The sequence below is a fragment of the Pseudonaja textilis genome, chromosome 1 (genome assembly GCF_049901715.1).
Source record: "Pseudonaja textilis isolate UNSWEBS1 chromosome 1, rPseTex1.2, whole genome shotgun sequence".
Taxonomy (NCBI): domain Eukaryota; kingdom Metazoa; phylum Chordata; class Lepidosauria; order Squamata; family Elapidae; genus Pseudonaja; species Pseudonaja textilis.
This window is the reverse complement of record NC_141990.1, coordinates 222,883,487-222,909,335: the sequence shown is the minus strand read 5'-3', so window position 1 is coordinate 222,909,335 and position 25,849 is coordinate 222,883,487. Positions and strand designations below refer to the sequence as shown.

Sequence of the window (25,849 nt, the reverse complement as noted above, 5' to 3'; positions counted from 1 at the left end):
TATTCCCGTGATATTCAGCACACTCTTTCCATTAAATATAATTTTAAATTAAAGATATCAACAGGGAGCAGAGCAGGACATGAAAGGAACACAGTACATAATCAGCCTCATTCATTCATCCTACAGCAAAGTCATGGGTGGCAACTTCCCCTTTTAAACTAAATTATCTTTGGACTCCATGCTTGAGAACCATGATACTTGACTTTAAGTTATGCTAATTGTACCAAATCTGAAAGAGTTAAAAGTGTTCTTCTGGAGTGCTCTGGGATTCAGAATGAAGAAATTGATATGCACAATAAATCAGAATAACAGTCTCTCTTACTCAATTAGCACTTTTAAGAAAAAGTCTCCTTGTGCTTAAAAACTGCAGCAGGGCACTCCCCATGCTACAAATACCCTTCTCAGTTGTTTTGCAGAGGCAAGCAAACAGTGCTTTGAACAAGATCAGAATCCTCAATTAAGCTCTCCCAGAGATGTAAAACTGCTATGACAAATTTTAGATGCTCCCCTGGCCTTCATCTTTGTGTAATGGTACTATAGGGGGTCATGATAATGAGTATGTTTCATTATTTCTCCTAGGCAGTTTTTAATATGGAAATTACCATTTCTGTTCAGCTATGCCCCATATGGGAAAATACATTGAGATTCTGAGGAGAATTGAGCAAAGTGACCATCTTCTGCTGAATATGTAGCTTGATCGTAGAACCAGCATGGATTCAGTGATGAGCTTTTGACCAGGAGGTATTTTTTAAGAATACATCAAAAGCTATTATCGAGAATGGAGATTCCATTATTGACAGGGGAGAAATCAATGGGTATAAGTGAAAACAATATATCGAGTGAAATGTTAAAGGATAAAACCTTGTCAGTTCATTATAAAAAGGAACATAAGAGGGTACATTAAAGGTTTCTAAAAATACATCGTTGGAGAAAGCTATTAAGACTCTGCACAATCTGAGGTGATAGATAAATCTAAAGTATCTGAAGATCAGAATACAATATGAACTCATTAGCCAAATTCAGGATGAAGACCAAAGTATCTTCTTTAATAGATAGAAATATAATTCATACAAATCTGAAGAATAAACCTTTTAGAAGCCAAGAATTTGAATTACTTTCCAAACTGAGATCTTCTTAAAGACTACTGCTCTAATACTGTTCTTTATTGAATGTTTCATGAAAAGTGAAACAGGACACATCTTCTATTTTTAGGATTTCATCCTATTTCCTCAGAAGCAGAAACCACTGAAACTGAAAATGGGGCATTACATAGAAAATGTTAAGTGGAAAATAGCATGTGTATATGTGTCTCCATAGTCTCAGGGGTGTGGTGGCCTAGCAGTTAAGATGCTGATTAACTGTTAACCAGAAGGTTGACAGTTTGACACTGCATGAAGGGGTAAGCTCCTATGCCAGCTCCTGCCCAGAGTTCAAAAGCTTGCAAATGCAAGTAGATAAATAGGTATTACTTTGGTAGGAAACTAACAGCATTCTGTGTGCCTCAGCATATAGTCATTGAACAGGAGAAACTTTTACTATTTACTTCCGTAGTCTTAGCAAGGAATTAAAGCCTCATGCCTATAAATGTTTTAAGAATCAGGAAATGAGTTCTAATACCCCATTATTTTATTTTCTTGCCCTATATGATACTACTTAAGGGATGAGACACCCTAATAGCCCAGTTGATTTATCTGGAATGTTGAGAACATGTTAAGGATGCCTTCAAAATGTAGCTGCCGGGGCAAATATGAATGTGATTAAATTCCGATGTACTTTACCGTAACTGATGCAATTGTTCCCTATCCGTCAGCCCAGGGCCACCCAGACACTCTCTTCTATACTGAATTATCCTTGTATTTTTTCCAATGGTCAGGAAAACAAAGTAGTGGGCTGCCAACTACACATATTCTTGTTTTTGAAGGAAGCTTATAGAGATCTAGGAAGGCTCAAAAGCATTGTGTAAAGTAAGATGATGATGAAAGCTATGGCTGCTTTGTTTGAAAGTGTGCCCAACTTCATTAAAAAATAATGGACATCTCTTTTCCTCAACAAAAAAGGCAGAGGGAATGGCAGGCATGTCAACCATTGCAAAAACTTAGTGAAGGTGATCATCATAGACTTCTCTAATTCCAAACCTGCTCAGCAGTATACAAAAATTGAATACTTCTGAGTTATCAATAAACATAAGAAGTTTCAACCTCCAAGATCTTCGTTTTGTTTTTTAAATCAGAGCTGCAACATTCATCATTTTGCTATCAAACACCTAGAAAGCTTGTTCTTTTTAATGTCATCCACAAGTGTCATCCATTATTCTTCTAGTCATTTCTGATCCCCAAGATAACCAAATCCCTGGATTTAAGCAAGACTGGCTGATCACCAATGATTTTCCACTACAGTAATGGTTTTTTTGAGGTAACAAGCTGTTCCACCTTAGGAAACGCAAGCCCAATATATTCAAGAAGTGTACAGTTACCCGATTTTTCATACATCTTGTAATTTTTTTTCCTTAATAAAATGACTAATAGCTAATAAAAACTTTTTTTTTTTTTTTTACAAAAAATCAGTTAAATTTTCTACAATCTCTTTCCTTTAAAGAGAAGATTTTGGTCTGCCTTTTCCAATAAACAAAACATAAAAACCGTCACAAACACCCCTCTCATTACAATGTTTCCTCTGGTTCTTTTACAAAAAGCCTTTTGCATAGAAATGATCTCTGGCTGAACTCAAGTATTACAGGATTGCTATATGTAATCTTTTAAATACACCTAGAACTGCTGCCGTCTTTCTTCTTACTAACACAAGCAATAAATTGTGCAGTGCCTGGCTCCTGCCTCCCCCTCTTTTATAGCACTGCCCAGCAGGGCCAAAGAAATGAGCAGTGTAGTGATGTCACTTCATTATGTAGAGAGCAGCTGGCATCAGATATTACACACACACACAATGCAATACACAAAAACTGGATGTAGATTCACCTCTGTAATTCTATCTGTCCCTTAAGGCAATGCATGCGGAGGTTCTGAATCAGAAAAGAGCATGATTTAAATGTTGTTGATCTCATTCCCTTTCTGACAAAAGGGGAGGGGAGGGGACAGGAGGGGAGGGGAAGGAAAAACAATCTGACGTAAAAGAGCAGCAGACAAAATGAAAGCTGGTGGATTATGAGCTCTGGACTCTAAAGAACTTTTGCTGAGAGGTGAGTGAGGGTGCAATTGTAAGCCGGGTGCAAATGGTTAAAAAAAAATCAAATAGGTTATCACTAGACAGCATAATGCATTATTTGCAAGTCCCTTGCTCACTCCAAAAGAAGACGCTTCCCAGAAAACAGGTCATTTAATTGATCATTTACTGGAATATAAAATGCCTTCAGTCCTTGTTGCCTTAGTAACCGTTGCGATGCAACAGACTTAAGATCCACATTTCAATATCAGAATTTAAGAACGCTTGGGCACAGGTAAGAAGGGAATATGCCTCATCCCTTTCCTTGTGCTCCCAGATAATCTCACAGTCATCTTGCTTGATACAGAATTACCTGCTCCTCCTCATCTCCTTTCCATATTTACAGAAGCAGGTAGAAATTGGATATTTAATGCCAAAAGAAGGAATTAAACAGCAGAAACTTTGGATTGCACTATGGATATTAACAATTCTTGGGAATACAGGAAAGGGGTATATCATGTAAAAACACTTACTTTCTCTTTGCAAATAGAAAACTAAAGTTGAGAAAGAAGGCTGAAATCTGGCAAGCACATGAACATTTATGTTTGTGATTCAACTCATATGCAGGCTGCATTTTTCAAAATTTGAGTGGTTATTCAAAAACGTAATGTACCGTATATGCCACCAATCCATTCTACCATTTGATTCCATTTGATGATAGATTAGCATGGCCCTAGTTTTACTAAGAAGCTATCCAAATATTCTCAGAGGTCTCTAACCCAAGCTTCTGTGTTCATGACCCAAAGACATGCAAAGCATCAAAGCACACTTCAGAAAGGCATGGCTCCTGCATACCTGGATATCATCTCATAGTCTACCTCTCATAGGATGAGGATACAGTCATGCAGGTAACTTCTCTTTTGAGGATGTTGTTTAGCACTCTGTTGGAAAGATTAGCAGGGCACCAGTCTAATTTGTTCACTCACATAGATGTGGTTCTGCTTGTAACGCTGGTGCAGGTTGAGCAAGATGGCAGCCTCATGAAGGTCTCCCAGCATGGACATGTCCTCCACACCGTCTACACTTGACTGATGCATTGGCAGAATTTTTTCTTTCGGCAGAGAGCCTTGTACATAGCAGAACACCTAGGGGGAAGGGAAAAATCGAGAGATGCAACACTGCAAAATGAACATATATTCTGTGTGACACTCATATGCTGAACTAGATGTGATAGTAAAGGACTTGTGTTAGATCTGAACATCAAAAGCAGGGTAAGCCAGCTAGTAATCATATGTGTGCTTGCAGCATGAATTTCTTATATTCCCACGTTTTTAAAGCAAATCTTTCAGGATCATATGGTACCCCTAAAAAGACCTTCCAAGAAATCAAAATTAATAAAATCATTAGAACAATATTAAGAAAGGAATCACGTTCAGATTGAGAAGTCAGAAAGAGTGAAGAATGCAGACATGAGTACACTACTATTTAAAGACAATAATCACTGCAGCACCAAGCACTTAAAATCATCAGGGATGGAGCATGTACAACTTCTTTGGAAATAACTCCATAAAGCCAGATACTGCTGCAGTTAAAATCCTGTCTCATATTCCTATTTTTTATAAATGATGGAATAGAAAATAGAACCTTTGATGCTGAACACAAATGCAGACTCTGTGAAAGAATCCTGCTAGTCCATTTTGTGCCAGTTGCAGTTTTTCAAGAGTAGCCCCCTATGCAACATTTTACAATGATCTAATTTAATAATAAGGAAGAATTCATCTGGTTGACTCACAGGCCACTGACCATTTCTTAAGGGCAGCAACACATAACATTGTCTGCTACCCACACCTAGGCCACTGCAAAAGGCAAAATCTGCCCATTATTTTCTCCTACACATCAAAGGTATTTTTTTAACTTCTGCTAATTCAGTTTTCCTATTGTGCCCCCTCTTCACTGGAACTGGCTACCATACACTTATCAGAATCACCTTCTCTGTTCCAATCACCAGTTACTATCCTCTGGCCATTATTTTTTAAATTAATTCATCAGTGAAACAATGAAAAGCTGGGATGGCTTTTTTTAAAAAAAATGTGAAATTGATAAGTTTTTGCCACTTTTACTTTCTAGGCCTCAAGACAGGAAAATAACCATAGTCCTTAGCCTTTACACTTATATACTGCTCCATTCTACTTTATAGCTCTGAGTGGTTTACAATGTCAACATATTATCTCCAACAAACTGGGTCCTCATTTTTCCAATCTTGGAAGGATGGAAGGCTGAGTCAACCTTGAGCTGGTCAGGAGTGAACTCCTGGCAGTGGGCAGAGTTAGCCTGCAATATTGTACTCTAACCATTGTGCCACCAGGGCTCCTGGTAAAATGGTAAATTATAGGGTTTCTTCCTTTTTTTTAATCAGCTCATGAATAGTAAAGAAGTGGGGGACTTCTTCAATCAGGGATCATGATAATGTGATCCAGACAAAACACTGGCCTGTCAGCATGGTGGAAATAGAGGAAAGAGTTGAAATGTGGAGAGAGATTTTTAAACTGAATTCCTTATCATTGGTTTACACACAGGGCTAAAGAGCGCACACAGCATACACAGCAGCTAAAGAGTCCAGTGTACAAAAATCTGAAGATTTGGACTGTTCTGTTCTTGGGTTCATGCTTCAAACATGTAAATGCCATAATGGATTGTCAGTTTCCACAGGGACAATATATTAAATGCCTGCATCTGCATCTTTGATTCCCTACTAGTAGTTGCTAATATATAAAAACACACACGCTGAAAGGATATCCATCTTTCTATTGCTCTTTTAGCAAGCTTCATTGCGATGTTGTAATGGCAGTTAGGTCACATTAAAAAATAACTGATCTGCATTAGATCATCTTATCTATATATGCAGGGGGAAATGCATGCCTCTCTCCCTCTCTAAGACACCAGATTCAGAAGGGCAGGATTTGCCTTGAGAAAATGGAAGATCGGCGATTCAAGGTATTAACACAGGATTATCTCCGATTTCAAACCTGGCCAGCTGCAGAAGTGTGAATTGCTTGGAAGCTTCAAGAGCCTGCCCCAGTCCGCTGAGGTGCGTTGCTGTCTTTTCTGAGACCTTGTGTGCTTTGTTTCAGGTTCAAAGAGTTTAACAGCAATTCAGAAAAACCAATTTGCAAGTTAGAATGGGGAGCAAAATCTTAAGAAAAATATGCCTGTTCAGGCAAGGTGACTTTACTCATCACTTGGCCATCTTAGGCAGTATGTCAGGTATCAGTTGTGTCTCCCAATGTATTTTTCTTTTTAATTTAGCTCAAATAGGCAAGGGGATTATCCAAGAGGCCTTTCTTCAGTGGTTCATTACAGTCTTAAATTTCACTTACCTCACCGTAGTCTGAAGTGAAGAGCATGGAGCCATTAGCACAGGATCCAACAGTGCAGGGCCACATATAATCAGGTTCCTTCAGCCACACGCGTGTTCCCTGCAACCAATCACTGGAGAGTTCAATCATATAGTCTTTATCTGTTTACATTTGTACACCCGAATGAGATGGGTAGTTAAGAAATATGACACATACATACATACTGTACATACATACATGCATACGTTCATACTTACACATACACACACATTTAATTATCACACTTGCTATCATTTCCTTTCTTTGCCAATCAACTGCAAAAATGTGTCATATCCAGATAGAAATACTTTAAATGTGCATATTCAGCAGTAAAGTGCATGACTAAAACATGTAGATGGCCACCACAAAGGGGCAGTCTTCTCTTCATCTTGTAAATAAGATAGTACATATCCTATAAGAATTAGAATTAAGATAAACAATTATAAATGATTGATCCTTTCACTTTTGTCTTTTTTACTTAAACTTTTTTCATAGAAATATAAGGAAGATGGCTGGACTGACCCTCGGGATCACATTCATTACAGTCCCTTTCGGAAGACTTCATGTTTAGTACTGTGACAGAAAATTTTACCCCAATCAAGTCGCCATCTGCATAATGTAAGCATATTATATACAATATAAGCATATTATAAATACTGTGGATGGCAGAAAGCTTCACTTTGCCTTTATTTCAATGCAATTGTTAATGCTTTTCCATTTATCCCAGGCAAATATGGGACTTAGCCTCCTAAGCTTGCCCCACATTTAAAAACCTTACTGAATTGTGCCAAAAGCTGTCACCAGGCTATCAGAATAAACCAAACCAAAGCAGCCTTTGTGTAAAAGTCACATTACCTTGGTATGTAGCATGGAACTGGGTGTAAACAATGGTTTCCCCCCATTCCAGGATCTAATTCTGCTGGCTTTTTGCTCATTTATGTTAGATCTACATATGAGATTCCCAGGATCAAGTTTCAGTCAATTTTTAAACTATATACTGTTTCCCTCTAACTCAGTTCACCAAGTCTTTTCAGTCTAAAAATGCTACTTTATGCTACTTAATATAAAAGGAGCTGAAATATTGTTCTCGGGTCCTTAGAGGAAAGTGTGATACAAATTAATTAATTAATTTTTAACCATTTTACATATAATCTTTTTTTTTTAAACAAGTTTTATTGATTTTACAAACAAACAAACAAAACAAAACATCATTAAGCATTAAAAACATAAAACCTCTTTCCATTGTAGATCCTTACAAGGCAGGTAACATATTGCTTTATATCACGTACTTATAATTTATCCCATTTCCATATAAACACGTAAATTCCCTTTACCAAATTCCACATTGTTTCTCTTTAATCATTATTCAATCATATTTCCTTTCTGATTTATCTGCTATCCAGTCATCAACTTTATATTTTCCTCTGGCTTGTTTATAATTATTCTCATCTAGTCTTCCTCCGAGATTTTATTGTTTAATTCTTAATTAAACACACACACATAAAACATAGACATAAAAACATAAAACTTTCTTCTAGAAAGTAACTTGGCCTCTTTTTGTATGGACTCAATTGAATTCATGCTCTTCTTATATACCATTACCCATCTTATTTACCATTCTATATCTATTATATAACTCCTCTCCACTTTTGCCTCATCTTAATTCTGTTTTATATATTTAATCTTGCTTTTAAAAAAAAAAATATTTTTATATCTTTTGTCCATTTCTCCATTTACATCTGTCTCATTTCCAATTTAAGAAAGAATAGTTTCCCCTGGAATCACTAATCGGAGTATGATGCCTTTCTATCATTCCCCTAAATTAAAATTTAAAATAACACCTAAATCCCAATCAGATTCTGCTTAGTACATTCTACTATTTCAAAAACCAATACTACAATAATAAATCCATAACAATCAACACATTAATCCATTAAACTCTATATTCAAACTAATATTTTAAACATTCCCTTTAGTATTTTATTAAAACTTATCATTCATTATTAAACCTTTTAAAGTTATACCTTGATATTTTAGTCTTTTATTAGATCTTAAAAAGTTCTGATTATCTACTTATAATACAAATACCACTATTACAATACTCATGTGTACTTTGCAGAATCCCCCCTTTTTTTTAAAAAAAAAATCCCATATATTACCCATTATCCCTGAAAAAAGTTTCCTTTTTTCCATCTTGTCTTATACCTTTGTAACTTTTTCCCCACTTTTCTCTTTCCTTCTTAGCCCTCCTAAACTTTTTACCCCCTCCTCTCCAAACCTCTGCCTTCTTGATTTCCCCTTTCTGTTGCATTCCTCTTTCCTTTTGCTTTCTAGCATTCTGTTGTTTTTGCATCTTCTTTTTCTCTTTCATAAACATTTTTTTATTTCTTAAGTCCTTCCTTTTCGCTCCTCTCTTTCTCCTTTCTTTCTTAGTCACACCATTTAGTTCATTAAAAATGGCTTCTTCTTCCTCGGCTTCTTCCAGCTGTTGTTTAATTTGCTGACACATGACAAGCGCCATATCTAGGAAACAAAGGGCTTCTCCCATAACATCTTTGCCTTCTTTATTTATTTTTAAATATTGTTTTTTTAGTTCATCAAGAGATAGAGCCATTTTAAACTGTTTCTTCTTCTCTTTCTGTATCCTCTTCTTAAACCAATCAGTTATTTCCAAACTTAAAACAGCTCCCAAAAGTCCCAAAGTCCCACAGATATCAAACAGTCCAGGCAGAGTACAAGCTTCTTCTTTTTACAATTTCTCTTCTAGGGGTGAAGTCAAATTAGGGAAAGAAAAAACGTCCAATCTGTGCTTTAAGTCTTTCTTAGAATTAATTTCTATTCTCTTTATCTTCAAGTCATCTCCTCCAGCAGAGTCTTAGAGTAAAAATTTGTTTTCCCAAGCCTCTCCCTTCCCACTTATAACAAAGGAGTTTAGGTTTTACCTTCTATCAAAAGGCTGGTTTCCCTTGTCCATTTGTTAATTCCATAAGGGAGGGAGAGTGACTTCCCCTTTTCGTCACTTTTCTTCGCAGCTGAAAACATCAATCGGGAACATTATAGCTTCCAAGTCATTACTTTCCCAGGTGTTAAATATATCCTTAAGGTCCCAGTTCGACCAAGAACAAACTTTCTTTAAAAAAAAACAACTCCTTCTCCCTCCTGCGCATTCTTTATCCAATTGCCGGCTTCTTTATGGTGGCCATAAAAGACCACCGCTGCACCGTCTTGAGAGAAGGCGGTTATTGCCGGCTGGGGGGGGGGTTGTGACGCCCCTCACCCCTGTCCGGATCCCCCCTATCTTCAGCTGCCCCAACAGGGCAGCCTTAACCTCCAAATCCGTCAGGATCGGAGGCACCAAGGCGGCTAGCACAGCAGGGATCGCAGAGAAGGCGAATCCCTGCTGTCACCGAAGCCGACAACCAGAAGTCCACATCTAATCTTGATTCTTTTTATATACCTTGCATCAGAGGTGGTATTCAACCGGTTCACACCGGTTTGGGCGAACAGGTAGTGGTGATTTGGCGTAGGTCACCGAACCGGTGGCGACCCCTGGATGGCCACGCCCCCGACCCAGTTGCCTGGTCGCTCACTTGTCCCGGTCGCTCTCCTACCATGTGGCGGCCCTGGTGCAGCTAGGGCAGATGTCCCAGGGCTGCTGCACATGCACACTGCATGTATAGCTGCTACACATGCAGTGTGCATGTGCAACAGCCCTGGGACATCCGCGCCGCCTGCCCGCCCTCCCGGAGCGTCTTTTATTCCTTCTCCTGGCAGATGCACCTCTTCCAGCCCGGCCCAGCCCGGCCAGCCAACAGGTGGCCATATGTCCTGGGGCTTCTCACCCCTCTTGTCGCGAGATGCCTTTAGCACGCCCTGTTCTATGTGCTGGGCCCAGCAAGTCCGAGCAGCTGGTGCATAGAACAGGGCTGCACTGGACCAATGGAGAAGCGGAATGGAGCCGGAAATCAGTAGCCACCTCTTTCGCAGTGCAAGAAGCCTCCGCCAATCAGCCGGCTGGTCTCTTTCTCTGCTGGCCAGTTGGGGGAGGTTTTCTGCGCTGAAAGAGGCAGCTGGAGATGGAAAAAGAGTCGCCTCCAACAGCCACTCCTTTGGCCGGCTGCTCTCCTCCTCCTCGGCCATACAGAACAAACAGGCTGAGGAGGAGGAGAGGAGCCGGCTGGTTGGGGGAGGCTTCTTGCGTTGCAAAAGAGCTACTGATCTCTGGCTTCGCTCCACTCCCCCACAGTCCGGCACCACCTTGTTCTATGCGCATGTACTCGGACTTGCTGAGCCCGGCACATAGAAGAGGGCATGCTTTTTTCAATGTGACTGCTGGACTGCAGCCGCACTGAAAAAAGCATGCAGCAGACACAGGCATCTCACAACAAGGGGAGGTGAGAAGCTCAGGGACATGTGACTACCTACTGGCTGGCCAGGCTGGGCTAGGCTGAAAGAGATGGTCCAGGAGAAGGGCGTGCCAGGGGAGGCTGGGCCGTAAGAGACTTAAAGAGCACCTCATGAGCAAGTAGTAGTGGTGGGGTGACGGGCATGTGTCCCTCCACAAGGAGTATGAAAGGAGGCAGACACTGAGCCTCTGAGGAAAAGAGGAGGTGCCGAAGCCCTGGCTGTCCCCCTGGAGGGGACCGCGGAGGGACCCATCACACACTCCTGTTGCCCCTGCCGCCGCTACTTTTGCTCTCGTTCTCGGTTTCTTCCATGGGGGCGCTCTTAAAGTCAATCTTTAAGAGCTGCAAGATGTCTGTTAGATCGCCGCCAACACATCGTTGGGAGAGGTGTAGTCCCTGAATACACGAGAAGTCTTGGGCAAAAAACCGCATCCGTGCGGTGTCTGCCTCCTTTCACGCTCCTTGTGCACACTGGGAGCGCCTAACTGGAGCGAGACAGAACAAAGTTGACTGCTATGAGGCGAGCGCCTTGGCTTCCTCTCTTGCTCTTCACAGTCGCCCTGAGCCAGAACGGTTTTTTACTTGGGCAGCCAGACACCCACAGCAGCAACAGACAGTGCCACAACAATGAGGTACAGTAAGATTTGGTGTTGTAAATTTATCTCCAAGGGGCTTCTGGCAAAAAACAAAACAAAAACCACCCCAAAACAAAACCCATTCAGCAGGCAGACTAGGCAGGCTGTCATGATCTTTAGTTGGGCTTTTTTTTTTTGTCAGCCCAAGGGTGGTGGGGGGGAAAGGTACGTAGTAAATCACCCTGTCTCTGCAGCATTGGTCATGTGACTGAGTGGGCATGGCCAACTCGACGTCACTCGCAGCAAGGTGAAACACCACCTTGCCCTTGACTTGGCCATGCCCACCCAGGCACATGACCACCAAGCCACGCCCACCAAACAAGCCACGCCCACAGAACCGGTAGTAAAAAAAATTGAATCCCACCACTGCCTTACATGGAGATTAAGTACTATGAAAATTGGCAATGTTTTAGGGACTAGAATTTTTGTGCGTGATAATCATAGAAATTACTGCTGAACCCATTGGCACATTCCGCTCACAATAACTCCTCACACAAACAAAGGGTCCAAGTTGGCTAGGATAAAAGTTCAAACTGATCAGCTGGAAGCAGACAAAAGGATAGGACAGCCAATTTATACATAACAGATACTAGAGAAAGAAGGTCTTTTGTCTTCTGAATAGGAAGAAACTGAGAGGAACACAAGTACGTCTAAAAAGTGCCTGAAATAAACAGGCAAATGAGGGGCTGCAAGACTGCTTTCCTATAAAAAGGAAAGGCATGTACTGGAATCTGTTTCTTACTGCTGATAAAAATCTTTTTCAGTCAACTCAGACCGTGTGTGTGTGTGTGTGTGTGTGTGTGTGTGTGTGTGTACACAAGTGTACTGCTACTCTTTGGGGGAGGAGGCATAACTAGAGCCACAATAGCAGTAAATGTTTATTTTACCCAAGGGCTAAGCACAAACCACTTTTAAGAAAATGATTTGGGACAGTTGAACGCTTAGTAGTTTTAATAGTTTTGCAAATAACAAGCGTAGAATTGAGAAGTGGCATCTGGGGAAAAAGCTTTAGCAGCTTCTCCCTGCCACTATCTACTTCTTTGCTCACAGGAACTCAGCTTTTGTTATTAGAAAAGCCTGGTCTAATAGAAGATTTTTGAGGAAATTTTTCAAATGGAGGCTCAGGGCAGACCATTTCTTGCCCTCTGTGGTCCATATCAATGTTAAAATCATGGCTAGCTCTGTACCACTGCTGGAAGAGATTTTGATAAGATCCCCTCCCCCCAATTTCATGGAAAATCAATAGAGGAAGGATTGATAGCAAAAACTGCAGCAGGGGAGAAGAGGGACTGGTTGAGAGCCAGGATACCACTAAGCAATATTGCCATGACTCCTGCCTGCTTTATGCCTCTCCATAGCAATTGATACTTGTCATCGAAGAGCTGCCGACAAAGATGCAACAAAGGCAATTCCTATGAAGTCATCTCACGGTCTTGCAAAATGCTGAAAGATCACAGAATACTGACTCAGAGCTAAAATGTAATTTTTGTTTGTTATGGCTTACCCCTGAGTCCTTTGTGTACATGAAAAGCTAAAAAAAACCCCACCACTAATCACTAGATAAAAAGATGGTGAACATTTGGTTTTTACTTAAACTTTTTTCATAGAAATATAGGGAAGATGGCTGGACTGACCCTCGGGATCACATTCATTACAGTCCCTTTCAGAAGACTTCATGTTTAGTACTGTGACAGAAAATTCTACCCCAATCAAGTCAAGTGAATGATAAACTATAGGATTTTTTTGAAGTATGCAGTCTTTGAGCTAATTTTCCTATGATGAAAAATTTATTAGCCATATCAGGCATTATCAGGCGTAGATAATATCAAGAACAATTTTGCATCCTATTTTGATCAGTCTTAACTTTGCTGCTTTAGATACTCATTTTATGAGGTAAGTCCTCCTCCTCCTCCTCTTCCCTTTCTCTCTCTTGTATTATATGCCCCCAAGTGTTCAAGAATCAAAATTCTGCCTTGGCTACATTACAAAACTTGTAGTGATTCAGGTAAGTTACTTATTAGGTAGCTTACGATGATGATGATGATGATTACAGTACATATAGTAGCTACAATATGGGAGGGGGTGAGAGAAGCCATAACTTCCAGATAAGGGTTGATTCGAGTTTCATCAAATGCATCTTTTGATTGATCCAGATGACCATAAATAAGTAATAGATACATCTAAATAGAAATTAGCTAATGGAAGCAGATGTGAGATGCAGCAGGTGGAAGAATATCTATTCAATCCACAAGAGGTTATCTGATCTCAAGAAAGGCAGAATGGGGGAGGGGGAATCAATTATGGCTTTCATGAAAGGGAGATCAAACAGACCGCGGGTGTGGACTTTCATTCATACTTCTTGAGCAATAATGTGCTTTTCTTCTGCCAGAGGCTGATCTCACATTGACAAATATTTGCTTTTGGGTCTGTCTAGTTTAGTGAAAAGAAGGACCAGGGGGTGACAGTGTTCCAGTATCTAAGGGGCTGCCACAAAGAAGAAGGAATCAACCTATTTTACAAAGCCCCTGAAAGCAGGACAAGAAGCAATGGATGGAAACTAATCCAGGAAAGAAGCAACTTGGAATTAAGGAGAAATTTCCTGACAGTGAGAACAATTAATCAGTGGAAAGACTTTAAGTCTTTAAGAAGAGATTGGACTACCATTTGTCTAAAATATATATATATATATATAGGGTTTTCTGCCTGAGCACGGGGGTGGGCTAGAAGACCTCCAAGATCCCTTCCAACTCTGTTATTCTGTTATTTTGTTTTGTTATTTTGTGCCATAAACTCAACAGAAAGAAAGTAATTCTGTGAGACAGCCAAAAGTGATGTTCCAAATTTCAACTTGTACGCTCTATCTCAGAATGAAAAGTTTTCTAAAAATTGCATTGTATTCTTGAATTGTTCTATCTTGGCAAAAGTACAGTAAGAAGAAGATCCTAAATTTAAGAAGGCACCACCTGAAAAAATAAGACTAGGTAAGGGAAAATATTCTCTACTTCCACTATTGCATTCTCAGCAAATTTAAGGCAACCTTCCCGCTTTCAAATCAAACTATTTTGGAGAAAACCTACCATTTTAGCTCTCAGATAAATGCAATAATAATATGCAGAAACATTCAAAAGAAAACTAATTGGAAGCTGATTTGAGGAAGCAACATGATCAATGGATCAGGTACAAGTTTCAGAAGCACAACTGAAAGCAGAAGAGAGAGAAAGAGAGACCCAAATCTCTAAAAGTAAGGACTACAGATTTAATGTTTAAGATTTAATGTGTAAGCTTAAAGGCAAAGACTGGAAATCTTGGCCCCTTCAGATGTTATGGTTGATAACCTTCTTTAAAGGCAACCATTGCGAAAACTAGACTTTCAAAGTGGTTAATCACATAATCCACTAGCTATGCAGTTCTTATCCATTTGCTATGCAGACAATTTTCTATGAATCAGTGAGGTACAACTATGATGTTTTGTTAACACTCAAGCGGAAAGTGTTACTTTTTGAAAAAATTGTTAACATGGTTGTCTCAAGCGCTTTTCCTAATTTTAGAGTTATAAATGAGTGTAGCAGATTAATGTATATTGCTCACTGGATAGTATTCACACAAAATACTGTCATAAGCTGCTGAGAATTCTGGCATGTTAGGGAGTAGCAAGTGTGCCAGAGCAGACTTCTCAATTCCTTCTACTTAGTTTTTCCCTGTATAAGAGTGCAAGGAATTTAGAAGCCAGAGTCCAAAAGTCAGTGACAAACACTGGTTTCTAATACTGACATTAAAAAGAGGGGTGAGAGGTCTTAGGCTAGACATATATAAGCCTTTCTGGATATGGATTGTGGTTGCTTCCATTTCAGGAGAAGCCTAGCAGATGCAGCTGGTCAGGACACACCAGTATGATTTGAAATAATAACAAACCAGCATTTGAAATAAATTTGCCCCACCATTTAATAACACTGTCACTATCAGAGACTGCAGTGAGTTTGGGGATGAAATGTATTTGTTTTTAGAGAACAGTACTACAAATAATGCTTATGGTAAAGTTAATACCAGATTTGTTTCTCGTTAGAGAAGCAGGAACACGTAATCCTTAAGAAGAAGGTCTAAATTCATAATAAGGACAGAGCTTACCCATCACTGTGTTTGTGACTGTTATCACATTCACATTCCTGATTTTATATATAAAAAAGACATTAATCAGCTTTCCCCACCCAAATGCCCTTAGACATGCCAGTTAAGAGATGATAGGTCAGGGGTGTCAAACTTGATTTCACTGAGGGCCGCATCAGGGTTGTGTTTGACCTCGAGGGGCCAGAGTGGGCATGGCCAGCCAAAGCCATTCATGTCGGGGGCGGCTGTGGTGACCCAAGCGCTCTGCTAGCAAAAACAGGTTCCTGAGCTCCATTTTTGGCTGCAAAGGCCTCCTGCAGCCCTTTGCCAGTGAAAATGGAGCTGGGGGGTGCACATGTGACCCTCCCGAGGTGCGTTTCACCGGCAGAGACACCAGGGGCTGGTCCTTTGCTGTTTTCAGGGCAGCCCTGTGGACCAGTTCTAAGCACCTTCAGTTTGACACCCCTGTCATAGGTGATTGATCCAATTAATCTGGTAATTAGCAAGCTGGAGAAGAGAAATTGATTTGTACTTTTACAGAGTGCCTTCTAATGTTTGCATTCTTTTCTCTTATTGTTTTTCTTTTCTAAAATTCATATTTATTTTAAAAATCATATAAAAGACAAATCAAAAGAAAACATACACATACACAAAAAGAAAAGAAAACCAAAATCAATAAATATGGAGAAATGATTTCTGACCTCCTTTTCTTGTTGTCCATCATCTCTTAAAATTTTTGCAGATCTCCTCATCTCCTGCTTTAAATGATACCTTTCTTAATCTTTGAATCTATAAATTATTGCATTTTTTTCTTCTTTTAGCAAGAAGTCCATTTAAGGTTTCCAGTGTTTCAAAAAAAAAAAACCCAACATTTTGCTGTTTGTTTTCTCGATCAATCTTGAATCTTTCCTAATTCATGGTCCTCCCATTTTCCCCACTGTAGACCACAAGCAGGCATTGGAACATTCCAAAGGTATGGGTGGGGAGGTGTTAGAAAGCAAAGGAAAGCTGAAGGTTTGAAACTGAGACGGCAATCTTGTCTCTTTCCTATTGGAACGCATAATCACTGCCAAATGATTTCCCACTTACTGGTGGCTTGTTTACTTGCAGAGTTGCTAGTCCCAACCAGGTTCATTAAGTTGGGACTACCTGTGTCTCTCTTCTGCACTGATGCCATGTTAGAACCATGACACATTCTTGAGCATAAGATCAGAGTAAATGATAGTCTACCATTAAGTTTATATGGCAGTAGGATGTAGCAACAAAATGATCCCAGCTGGTACCTAATCTGACCAGTTTTGCATAGCATAGCAATCAGGAGAAGGGCAACATTTTAAAGCAGAGATCTATTTATTTATTTTTATTTATCTGATTTTTCAATCACTTACAAGATAATAGGTATAAGTATAAACATGAGTAAGAATATAGGAAATAGATACGAATAAATGGGGACAGAAGGACAGGGATGGTAGGCACGATTGTGCGCTTATGCATGCCCCTTACAGACCTCTTAGGAATAGGGTGAGGTCAATAGTGGATAGTTTGAGGTTAAAGGAGTGGGGGGGTTAGAGGATGTAACAACAGGTAGTGCATTCCAGGCATTGACCACTCTGTTGCTGAAGTTGTACTTTCTGCAATCAAGTTTGGAGCGGTTTACATTGAGTTTGCGTCTGTTGTGTGCTCTTGTATTGTTGTGGTTGAAGCTGAAGTAATCATTGACTGGTAGGACATTGTAGCGGATAATTTTGTATACTACACTTAAGTCCAACCGTAGGTGGTAGTTCAAGGTTGTCCAAACCCAAAATCTTGAGCCTGGTGATATAGGGTATTCTGTTGCGAGCAGAGGAGTGTAGTACTCTTCTCGTGAAATACTTCTGGACTCACTTAATTGTATTAATGTCCAATATACAGTGCAGAATCCAGACTGCAGAGCTGAATTCAAGTATTGGTCTAGCAAAAGTTTTGTATGCTCTAGTTAGCAATTCAATATTTCTGGAGGAGAAGCTTCGTAAGATTAGATTTACAACTCTTAATGCGGGGAACAGAATGCTGTTACAGTGAGCTCTGGTGCTTAGGTCATTTGCTATGAGTACACCAAGGTCCTTGACAGAGTGAGGATCGTCAACGAGGTCATATCCACCTAATTTGTATTTGGTGTACTGATTTTTTTTACCAATGTGTAGGACAGAGCATTTGTTGGTTGAGATTTGGAGTTGCCAATTGTTTGACCATTCAGACATATAATCAAGGTCGCTTTGAAGGACAGTAGCATTGTCGGTGGTGTTGAATAGTTTTGCGTCATCCGTGAAGAGGGCGCAGTTGCTTATAAGGTGATCGCAAAGATAATTTATATTGAATATAAAGTGTGGATCCTAGAACGCTGCCTTGGAGGACACTGCTGTTAACTGGAGCAGGGTTTGATATAGCGCTCCCTATTTTTACTATTTGTTGCCTGTTAGACAGGAACACAGTAATTCATTTCTGAAGGGATCCGGAAATGCCATAAGAGTTTAGTTTTAATAGTAGTTGTCATGTATCACTGAATCAAAGGTTTTGCAGAAGTCTATGTAAATTACATCTATAGCTTTACCCTGGTCAAGTAGAGTAGTCCATATGTTTTTGCAGTGTAGGAGTTGTAGATTGCAGGACAATTTTTTCCTGAAACCAAATTGTTTTTTGGAGAGTAGGTTATTTGACTCTAAGTGGAGGGTAATGAATTGGTTAATGATTGATTCTGTGACTTTGCATGTGACACAACACTGTGAGATTGGTCTGTAGTTTTCAACCAGGCTTTTTTAAAGATAGGAATGACCATAGCTAAGGACCATAAGTTCAGTAAGAAGCTGGTTCTGAATGGTATCTCAAATATAATGCTTAGCAGTTCCATTGTGGCAGAGGAGAGCTTTTTTAAGAAGTATGCACATAATCCATCAGGGCCAATAATAGATAGGGCTGGTTTTAGGTTACGTGGTGCCTTTTCTACATTTATATATACGTAAATAGTTGTTATTTCCCACTCTGTAACAGAAAGAATGGGATGACTTCAGAATAAAATTAGGAATACGATACTGTACTGTGCCTACAGTAAAGAGTTGATAATATGAAACAGAGGCACTGCCCTGTCTGTAACAGAGAAATTACATGTAAATGAAAAAGTCAAATGAAAGGCTGCATTTCAAAGTGAACCAGCTGTCACGGCTCTTCCTATCTTGGAGGTCTCCTCGGCAGCACAGAGATCCATTCCTCTCATTTGTGCTGATCTTGCAAATTCTGACAAGGTCATACAGTAAGATTTGTCTGGAGACCTGCTGCTCTCGGGGAACAGAAGTCAAGCAATGCCTTCAGTTGAGTGTAATTTCTAGCCCTCTGCTTCACTAAATTAGAAGAGCTTCAGCCACAGCAACTGTATCTCCACCTCTCAAATAGAGTGACTGAGTTCTGCACGCTAGTTTTGCAAAAACATGTATCACACAAAGTTAATTTACATACTGCACATTTACGCAAAGTCAGCAGTGTTTAACAAGATCCCACTCAATGCATCAAGGCAATGAGATCAGACGGAGCAAAAATATCTTAGGAGATCTCTTTCCATATGTCTTCATTTAATCTGCTTACACAAAGGCTCTCTCTTGATCTCATTGTTTTCTATATAAATACAGCTTACTCAGTAGCTTAATAGTAGTTAATGTACTAATGCTGCCTGATGTTATGTACAGCATTACTGTAATTACAGTATATTGCATGTGGTTAGTGGCGTGCCCATAATCTAAAGTAAAACTATGGTCCATAAACTTACATCCAAGTATCACATGAGCTCCTGTTCTTGCCCCAACTCCTGCCCACTTAGCAGTCTGAAAACATGCAAATGACAAATAGGTACCGCTTTGTGGGACTGTAACAGCATTCCATGCGACTCAGTGTATAGTCATGCTGGCCACATGACCATGGAAGTGTCTTTGGACACTGGCTTCTTTGGTTAGGAAACAGAGATGAGCACCGCACCCTAGAATCGGACATGACCAGACAAGGGAAACCTTCCCTTTACCTAACCAATGGCCCGTCTCACCCAATATTATCAAAATTGACATGCTTTCCAGGTTTTCAAGCAGAATATTTTTTAGCCTAAGCTAAAATATTTGAAGGATCCTGAATCCTCTGACATTCAAAGCATTGGGCAAAAATGAAGAATTTTTGCCCAAATTTATCATAGGTACAGTAGATAGATACTGAATAGTTGCATGGCAAATTGCAAGAGATGCTCAAACTCAACATCTAGCAGGACACTGTAGTACCAATGAGCTGGAAGAAAAGAAGTTGGAGAAATGGAGAAACCTGAAATTGTACGAATATTTGAAGTGGGTCAACACAATAAAGCAGGAACTATTAACAGAGCTTTTGTTCATTGCTAGTGTCTCCTTTAAGCAACATAAACACAATTATATAACTGGACATTATTGAAAGACCAATATAAGAATCAAATTGACTATTTGGTAGGAAATTGAAAAACTCCAGTCGGATCAACTTCTGATGCAGAAAGTTTAATGAAGATGGAAAGAAAGATGGAAAGGCTATTGTGAGACTTATTACAAACGGGTTTATGAGATGATAGAAGCATGTGTAGGCAACACATGGTATTCAGCAAAATAGACATGCCAATTGTTAACCAGGAAAATGTAAGACACAAGTATATAAAATGTCTACAGAAATGTTTAAAGCAGAAAGATAAAAGACAGCAATGACAACTTTATGCCAACAAATGTTTGAATCAGTGTGATGTGGTCATCAAGATGCTGGACTAGATGCTGAGTTTTGATGTTAATGCCTTATTCTACTGCACCAAAGGGAGTTGGAAGCCAACGCTTTTTTTTCCTTTTTCCCCTTTTCTTTCCCTCACTTTTCCCTTCCTTTTTCCATTTTCTATTTTCCCTACTATTTACTGTTGTCTTTTATTTGTATGCTATATTATAAATAAATAAAAACGGTTTATATATATAAAAAGAAGTTGGACTAGAACTACCTGTGTGATTTTGGACCAGTTGCTCGTTTTCACCCAATATACCTCACAGTTATTACTGTGGGGGAAATGGGAGAAGTGTTATATACACCATCTTCAACTGAAGAAAAGGTAGAATTTGAATCTAGCTACCAAATATGAAACAAAAATATATGAACAGAAAAGATTGGTATACAGTAATATCATGAAAGAAAAATATGTACTAGATAATGTGCAGGTATCAAACCATTCCACCATTTCCTCAATTTTATTTTATTTAATATCTTACAAAGAACAGAGACACTCATGGAAATGAGAAGACAGATTTCAGAAAATACAGAGATGGCAAGATGAGATACTTAACATATGATGGATAATGAGCAGAGCAAGATAATTAGAGGAGGTAGTTTGCTTGTCCTTACAGCCAGACCCTTGATTGTGGCAGAATGTGGAATATATCAAAGCTAACAGTGTGCCAAAAATATCTAATTACTCTTCTGAGGAGTCATTATAATGAGGAAGCAATTGTAAGAGCTGAATTTGGAGAAACAGTCATTCAGAATAGGAAATTGAATAAGTCAAGTGCATCTATATACCCATGCATAATGCACAGTGAATGGCAGGAGCAGAAGAGTTGACAGCTGAAAGTCAAAACACTAACATATTCAGGTCATTCTACTTTGTCATCTGAAAATAAATATCAGTATTCTGGCACTCCTGCAAATCAACTTATATATGCAAATAAAGTTAAAAATATTCACTGTCTTTAAAATACTGTCATTTTGACATCATCCAAAATATATTTACTAAAAGTACCATGGACTGTAATAAGGACAAATCAATCAGTCATGGGTGAAATTAAATTTGGATTATTAATAATTAGAAACTCATACAGTTTGGGCATGTTATACAATGGGCAATATTTTTAATGACCATGCAAAAGCAGAAGGAATAGAAAAGGGAGAAAAGAAAGGATAAATATTGAAACAATCAAGGTACTCACCAGAAAGTCCTTAAAAGGATTACTGATTGCCATTGAGGACAACTCTTGTGTTGATATATTTGTCAACACAATTATCAGGAGTCAGGCCCCACTTAATGGCAATTAACTCACTAAACTTACATTAGATAACAAATAGTTTTCCCCTAATTATTATCTGTTTTCAAGACCCAAATACTAGAGTTGATCTCTAGGTACAGACTATACCAGAGATGGATCAGAAATCCTTATCATTTAATTTACCTCAACTTATACTGTCCACATAACTAATCTAGATACAGGGAGTGTTGATGAGGTAAAGAAAGCAGGGTAACAGTTCAAGTTTTTCTACAGAAAGAAAAGTTCAACTGTTTGGTTTTCTAAGGTTGTCTAAGATGTGTTAAGCCTACTTGAATACAATTTATGTACACATATATGATCTATTAGTTACAGGTAGTCCTTGACTTACAACCATTCATTTAGTGACCATTCAAAGTTACAATAGCACTGAAAAAAATGACATTTATTTTTCACACTTACAACCGTTGCACCTCCCCAAGTCATGATCAAAATTCAAACAGCAACTGACTCATATTTATGATGATTGCAAATGTCCCAGGGTCATGTTATCACCTTTTGCAACCTTCTGACAAGCAAAATCAATAGAGAAGCCAGATTCACTTAGCAACCATGTTACTACAGTAACTTAACAACTGAAGTGATTCATTTACCAACTGTGGCAGGAAAAAATGTCATAAAATGAGGCAAAATTCACTTAACTGTTTCACTTAGCAATGGAATTTTTGGGCTCAATTATAGCCGTAAGTTGAGGATTACCTATAACAGCTTTAATTGTAGAAAACATCAATGAACGTCAGCTGTGTGCCATCATGTTAGTCACTGCAGTTTTCTCAATACATGAAAAAGATAGGCAATTGATATTTGAAGAAATTTTATATTACTTGCATGGCTACCAAGCAGTAAAAGAAGTTTGTGAAATTGAAGATTGAACAGCAGAGATAATGAAGGAGAAGCTATATGTGTATATTCAACCTCTTTCTATTTTGACCAAAGTCCTCCTTTACCAAAATACCAGACTTCGTGGCTAGTTATTTACTATAGGATTTTAAAACCATGTCTGGAAACAATTGTGAATCCTTTTTTTTTTTTTTTTTGCCACTCCTTGATTCTGATTTTTTTTCTGGAACATTTGCAAAATATTGAATGCAAAAATTTGGAAGGTTCTAAATGTGAGGAAAACCAATTTTTTGTAGCACTAAGAGTGGATCTTGGGAAATGATGGACAAAGAAGAAAAGCCCCCTCTTTGAGGAAATCCATCTAGCGGGACCAAGAAAAGGGCCTTTTCTGTAATGCAAGTCTTCCCTCCCTGTGGAATATCATCACTCAGAGATAAGATTGGTCTCCATTCTGACACTCCTTTGCAAGGCCTTGGTTCTGTCAATGGGCCTGTGGACCTCAGAGTGATATGGAGCCCATCTGATTGTTGTCACCAGAGGGTAGGGGAATTATTGCTTTTTGTATTGCTGTGTTATCCTTATCAGCTGCCCAGAATCACTGAAAGTGAGTCAGGCGACCATAAATTTTCTAAATAAATAATTTAAAAAACTAGAGTGGAAGAATGGCTGCAGGAAGAGACTATCCAAGTCGAAGAATGTAACAATGATGAGAGGGGTCTGAATGTGGAATCGGCCACTTCTGGTAGTGACTCCAGGGAGAGGGGGAGATGGACATGGAAGAAAAGGGAAATTTAAGAAGTAGAGAGGTTATAGGAAGATACTATTCTAACCCCATACAAAAATATATCGGAAGACAGAAAGGCTACAGGAAAAGAATTCCATACAAAAAAGTGTGGGAAAACAGATTAATCTCTCAAGCAGCGGAGGGAAAGAAGACATAACAAATCAGTGAAGAAAATGTGATGGCTGCTTGGAAGAGAACAGAAAATAAGTAGTCCCACAGAAGTGTGTGTCATTCTGGTAAAGATAATATGAAAAATTGATGTGTATGAATGTAAAAGGCTATGGTTAAGTAAAAATGAAAGTAAAAGAATGGTTGCTGCAAAAGAATGAAGATAAGGTATAACATGTTTATAGAGAGAAAAAGAGACTTCAAATAATGCCATCAAAGGCATGGTTAATACTGCAAAAGGCAAAGTAAATCCAGAACAATGTTGATGGGAATAAAAAAAAAATAGAAATCCATGCGGAACAAGCTTCCAGCAGAATAAATGGGATTAAATGGTAAAAATGATTAAATTGTTTGGAATGAAATTGATAAGGAAATAATGCAAGAATGAGTTTTTCAGAGATTTTGCAGGCAGATGTTAGAGATATGTTGAAAGATGGCATTCCTTATTCTTGGTAATTCATATGGTACCCTCTCCTTTGTCATAGGAAGGTGACAAATGTTGAGCTCTTTCGTAAGGCTTTTAACTCACATAAAACTGCTATTAACTGGGGAGTTTGGGTTTAGTTTACTTTATTGTCATTGCACCTCGTACAACGAAATCAAACACCATCTTCAGTCACATCATGACCATGAGTATGAAAATAAACACAAACACACATCCTCCACCCTTCACACATTGAACCGGAAACCCCCAACACCACACCAACACTGCACAATACAGCAGAATTCAAAAGAGCTACTGCCCTGGGATAGAAGCTGTTTTTCAGTCTATTTGTCCTTGTTTTTATTATTCTGTACCGTCTGTCAGATGGTAATAGTTCAAAAAAAGGGTTCCCAGGATGAGATGGATCTTTGAAAATGTTTTGAACTTTCTTAAGGCAGCGGGAGCTATAAAGCTCTTCCAAAGAGGGGAGAGGGCAACCAATGATCTTCTGGGCAATGACATTAACCCTCTGGAGTGCTTTCCTATCTTGCCACTGTACAATTGGCAAACCATACAGAGGTGCAGTAAGTTAAGATACTCTCTCTGGTGCAGCGGTAGGTCACCAGCAGTTTCTCATTCAGTTGTTGTTTTCTGAGAAGCCTCAGGTAGTATAATCTCTGCTGGGCCCTTTTGACCACTGCTGCAATGTGAGCACCCCAGGTCAGGTCCTCTTTTAGGGTAACACCCAGAAACTTAAAACTGGCCACTTGCTCCACTCGGTCTCCATTGATAAACAAGGGCTGGATGTCTGATCTGTTCCTTCTATAGTCCACTATAAGCTCCTTGGTCTTATTGGTGTTGAGGACCAAGTTGTTGTCTCCACACCATGAAAGCAACTGGTCCACCTCATCTTGGCAGACAGACTCATCCCCCCCCAGAGATAAGTCCCACCACTGTTGTATCATTTGCAAATTTAGCAATAGTATTACTAGCATGAGTGGGAATGCAGTCATGCACATACAGAGTATAGAGTAAGGGACTCAACACACAACCCTGTGGTGTACCAGTGTTAAGAATAAGGGCTGAAGGGGTATGATTACCTAATCTGACCCTCTGTGAGCGGCCAGACAGGAAATCCATAATCCAAGGCAGGTTGAATTAGAAAACCCAAGATGCGGAAGTTTAGACACTAGTCTATGTGGAAGAATTGTGTTAAACGCAGAACTAAAATCCACAAAAAGCATCCTCACATAGCCCTCCCACTGTTCTAGATGAGTCAGAGCAGTGTGAAGAATGATGGCTATAGCGTCCTCTGTAGATCTAGTTTTTTCTGTATGCAAACTGGTGTTTATCAAATGTATGCGGAAGACCAGAAATGATGTGCTGGCAGACCAATTTCTCAAAGCATTTCATGATGATAGGAGTGAGTGCCACTGGTCTGTAATCATTGAGGTTATTGATAGTGAACTTCTTTGGCAGCAGAACAATGGTGGAAGCCATTTCATTTACTAATGGTAATGTGTTGCTTTTATTGTTTCAATAGAAATGCTGTAAACCATAAGAGTGTTTTGCTTTACTGTAGGAACAGTAAAATAAATGGATGAATGAGGTACATATGAAGGCTATATATGTGCCTGACAACTGGAAATTGTTATTGCTTCCCTTCACAAAGAGAAAAGTAGCAGTGGTGAATACAACTAGTACAGTGGGATTAATTTGTTGAAATTACTTGGAAAGGTATTGGCAGAGCATCAGAGATAATGAGCAAATTTGGAAAATGCAATGTGTCTTTTACGTAGGGCAGGGCATGCACAAAACCAGATTTTC

General features: G+C 39.2%; 1 protein-coding gene across 1 annotated transcript in view; it reads right to left on the bottom strand.

The window, feature by feature from the left end:
- LOC148128038 (unconventional myosin-X-like) overlaps positions 1-25,849 on the bottom strand; it is a 44,258-nt gene that overhangs the window by 2,357 nt on the left and 16,052 nt on the right. The window contains exons 2-3 of the mRNA XM_087920644.1: positions 6,534-6,632; positions 4,143-4,301 (exon numbers count right to left, since the gene is read on the bottom strand). Coding sequence (XP_087776770.1) covers positions 4,143-4,301; positions 6,534-6,632 — 258 coding nt within the window. The remainder of the gene's footprint in view (positions 1-4,142; positions 4,302-6,533; positions 6,633-25,849) is intronic.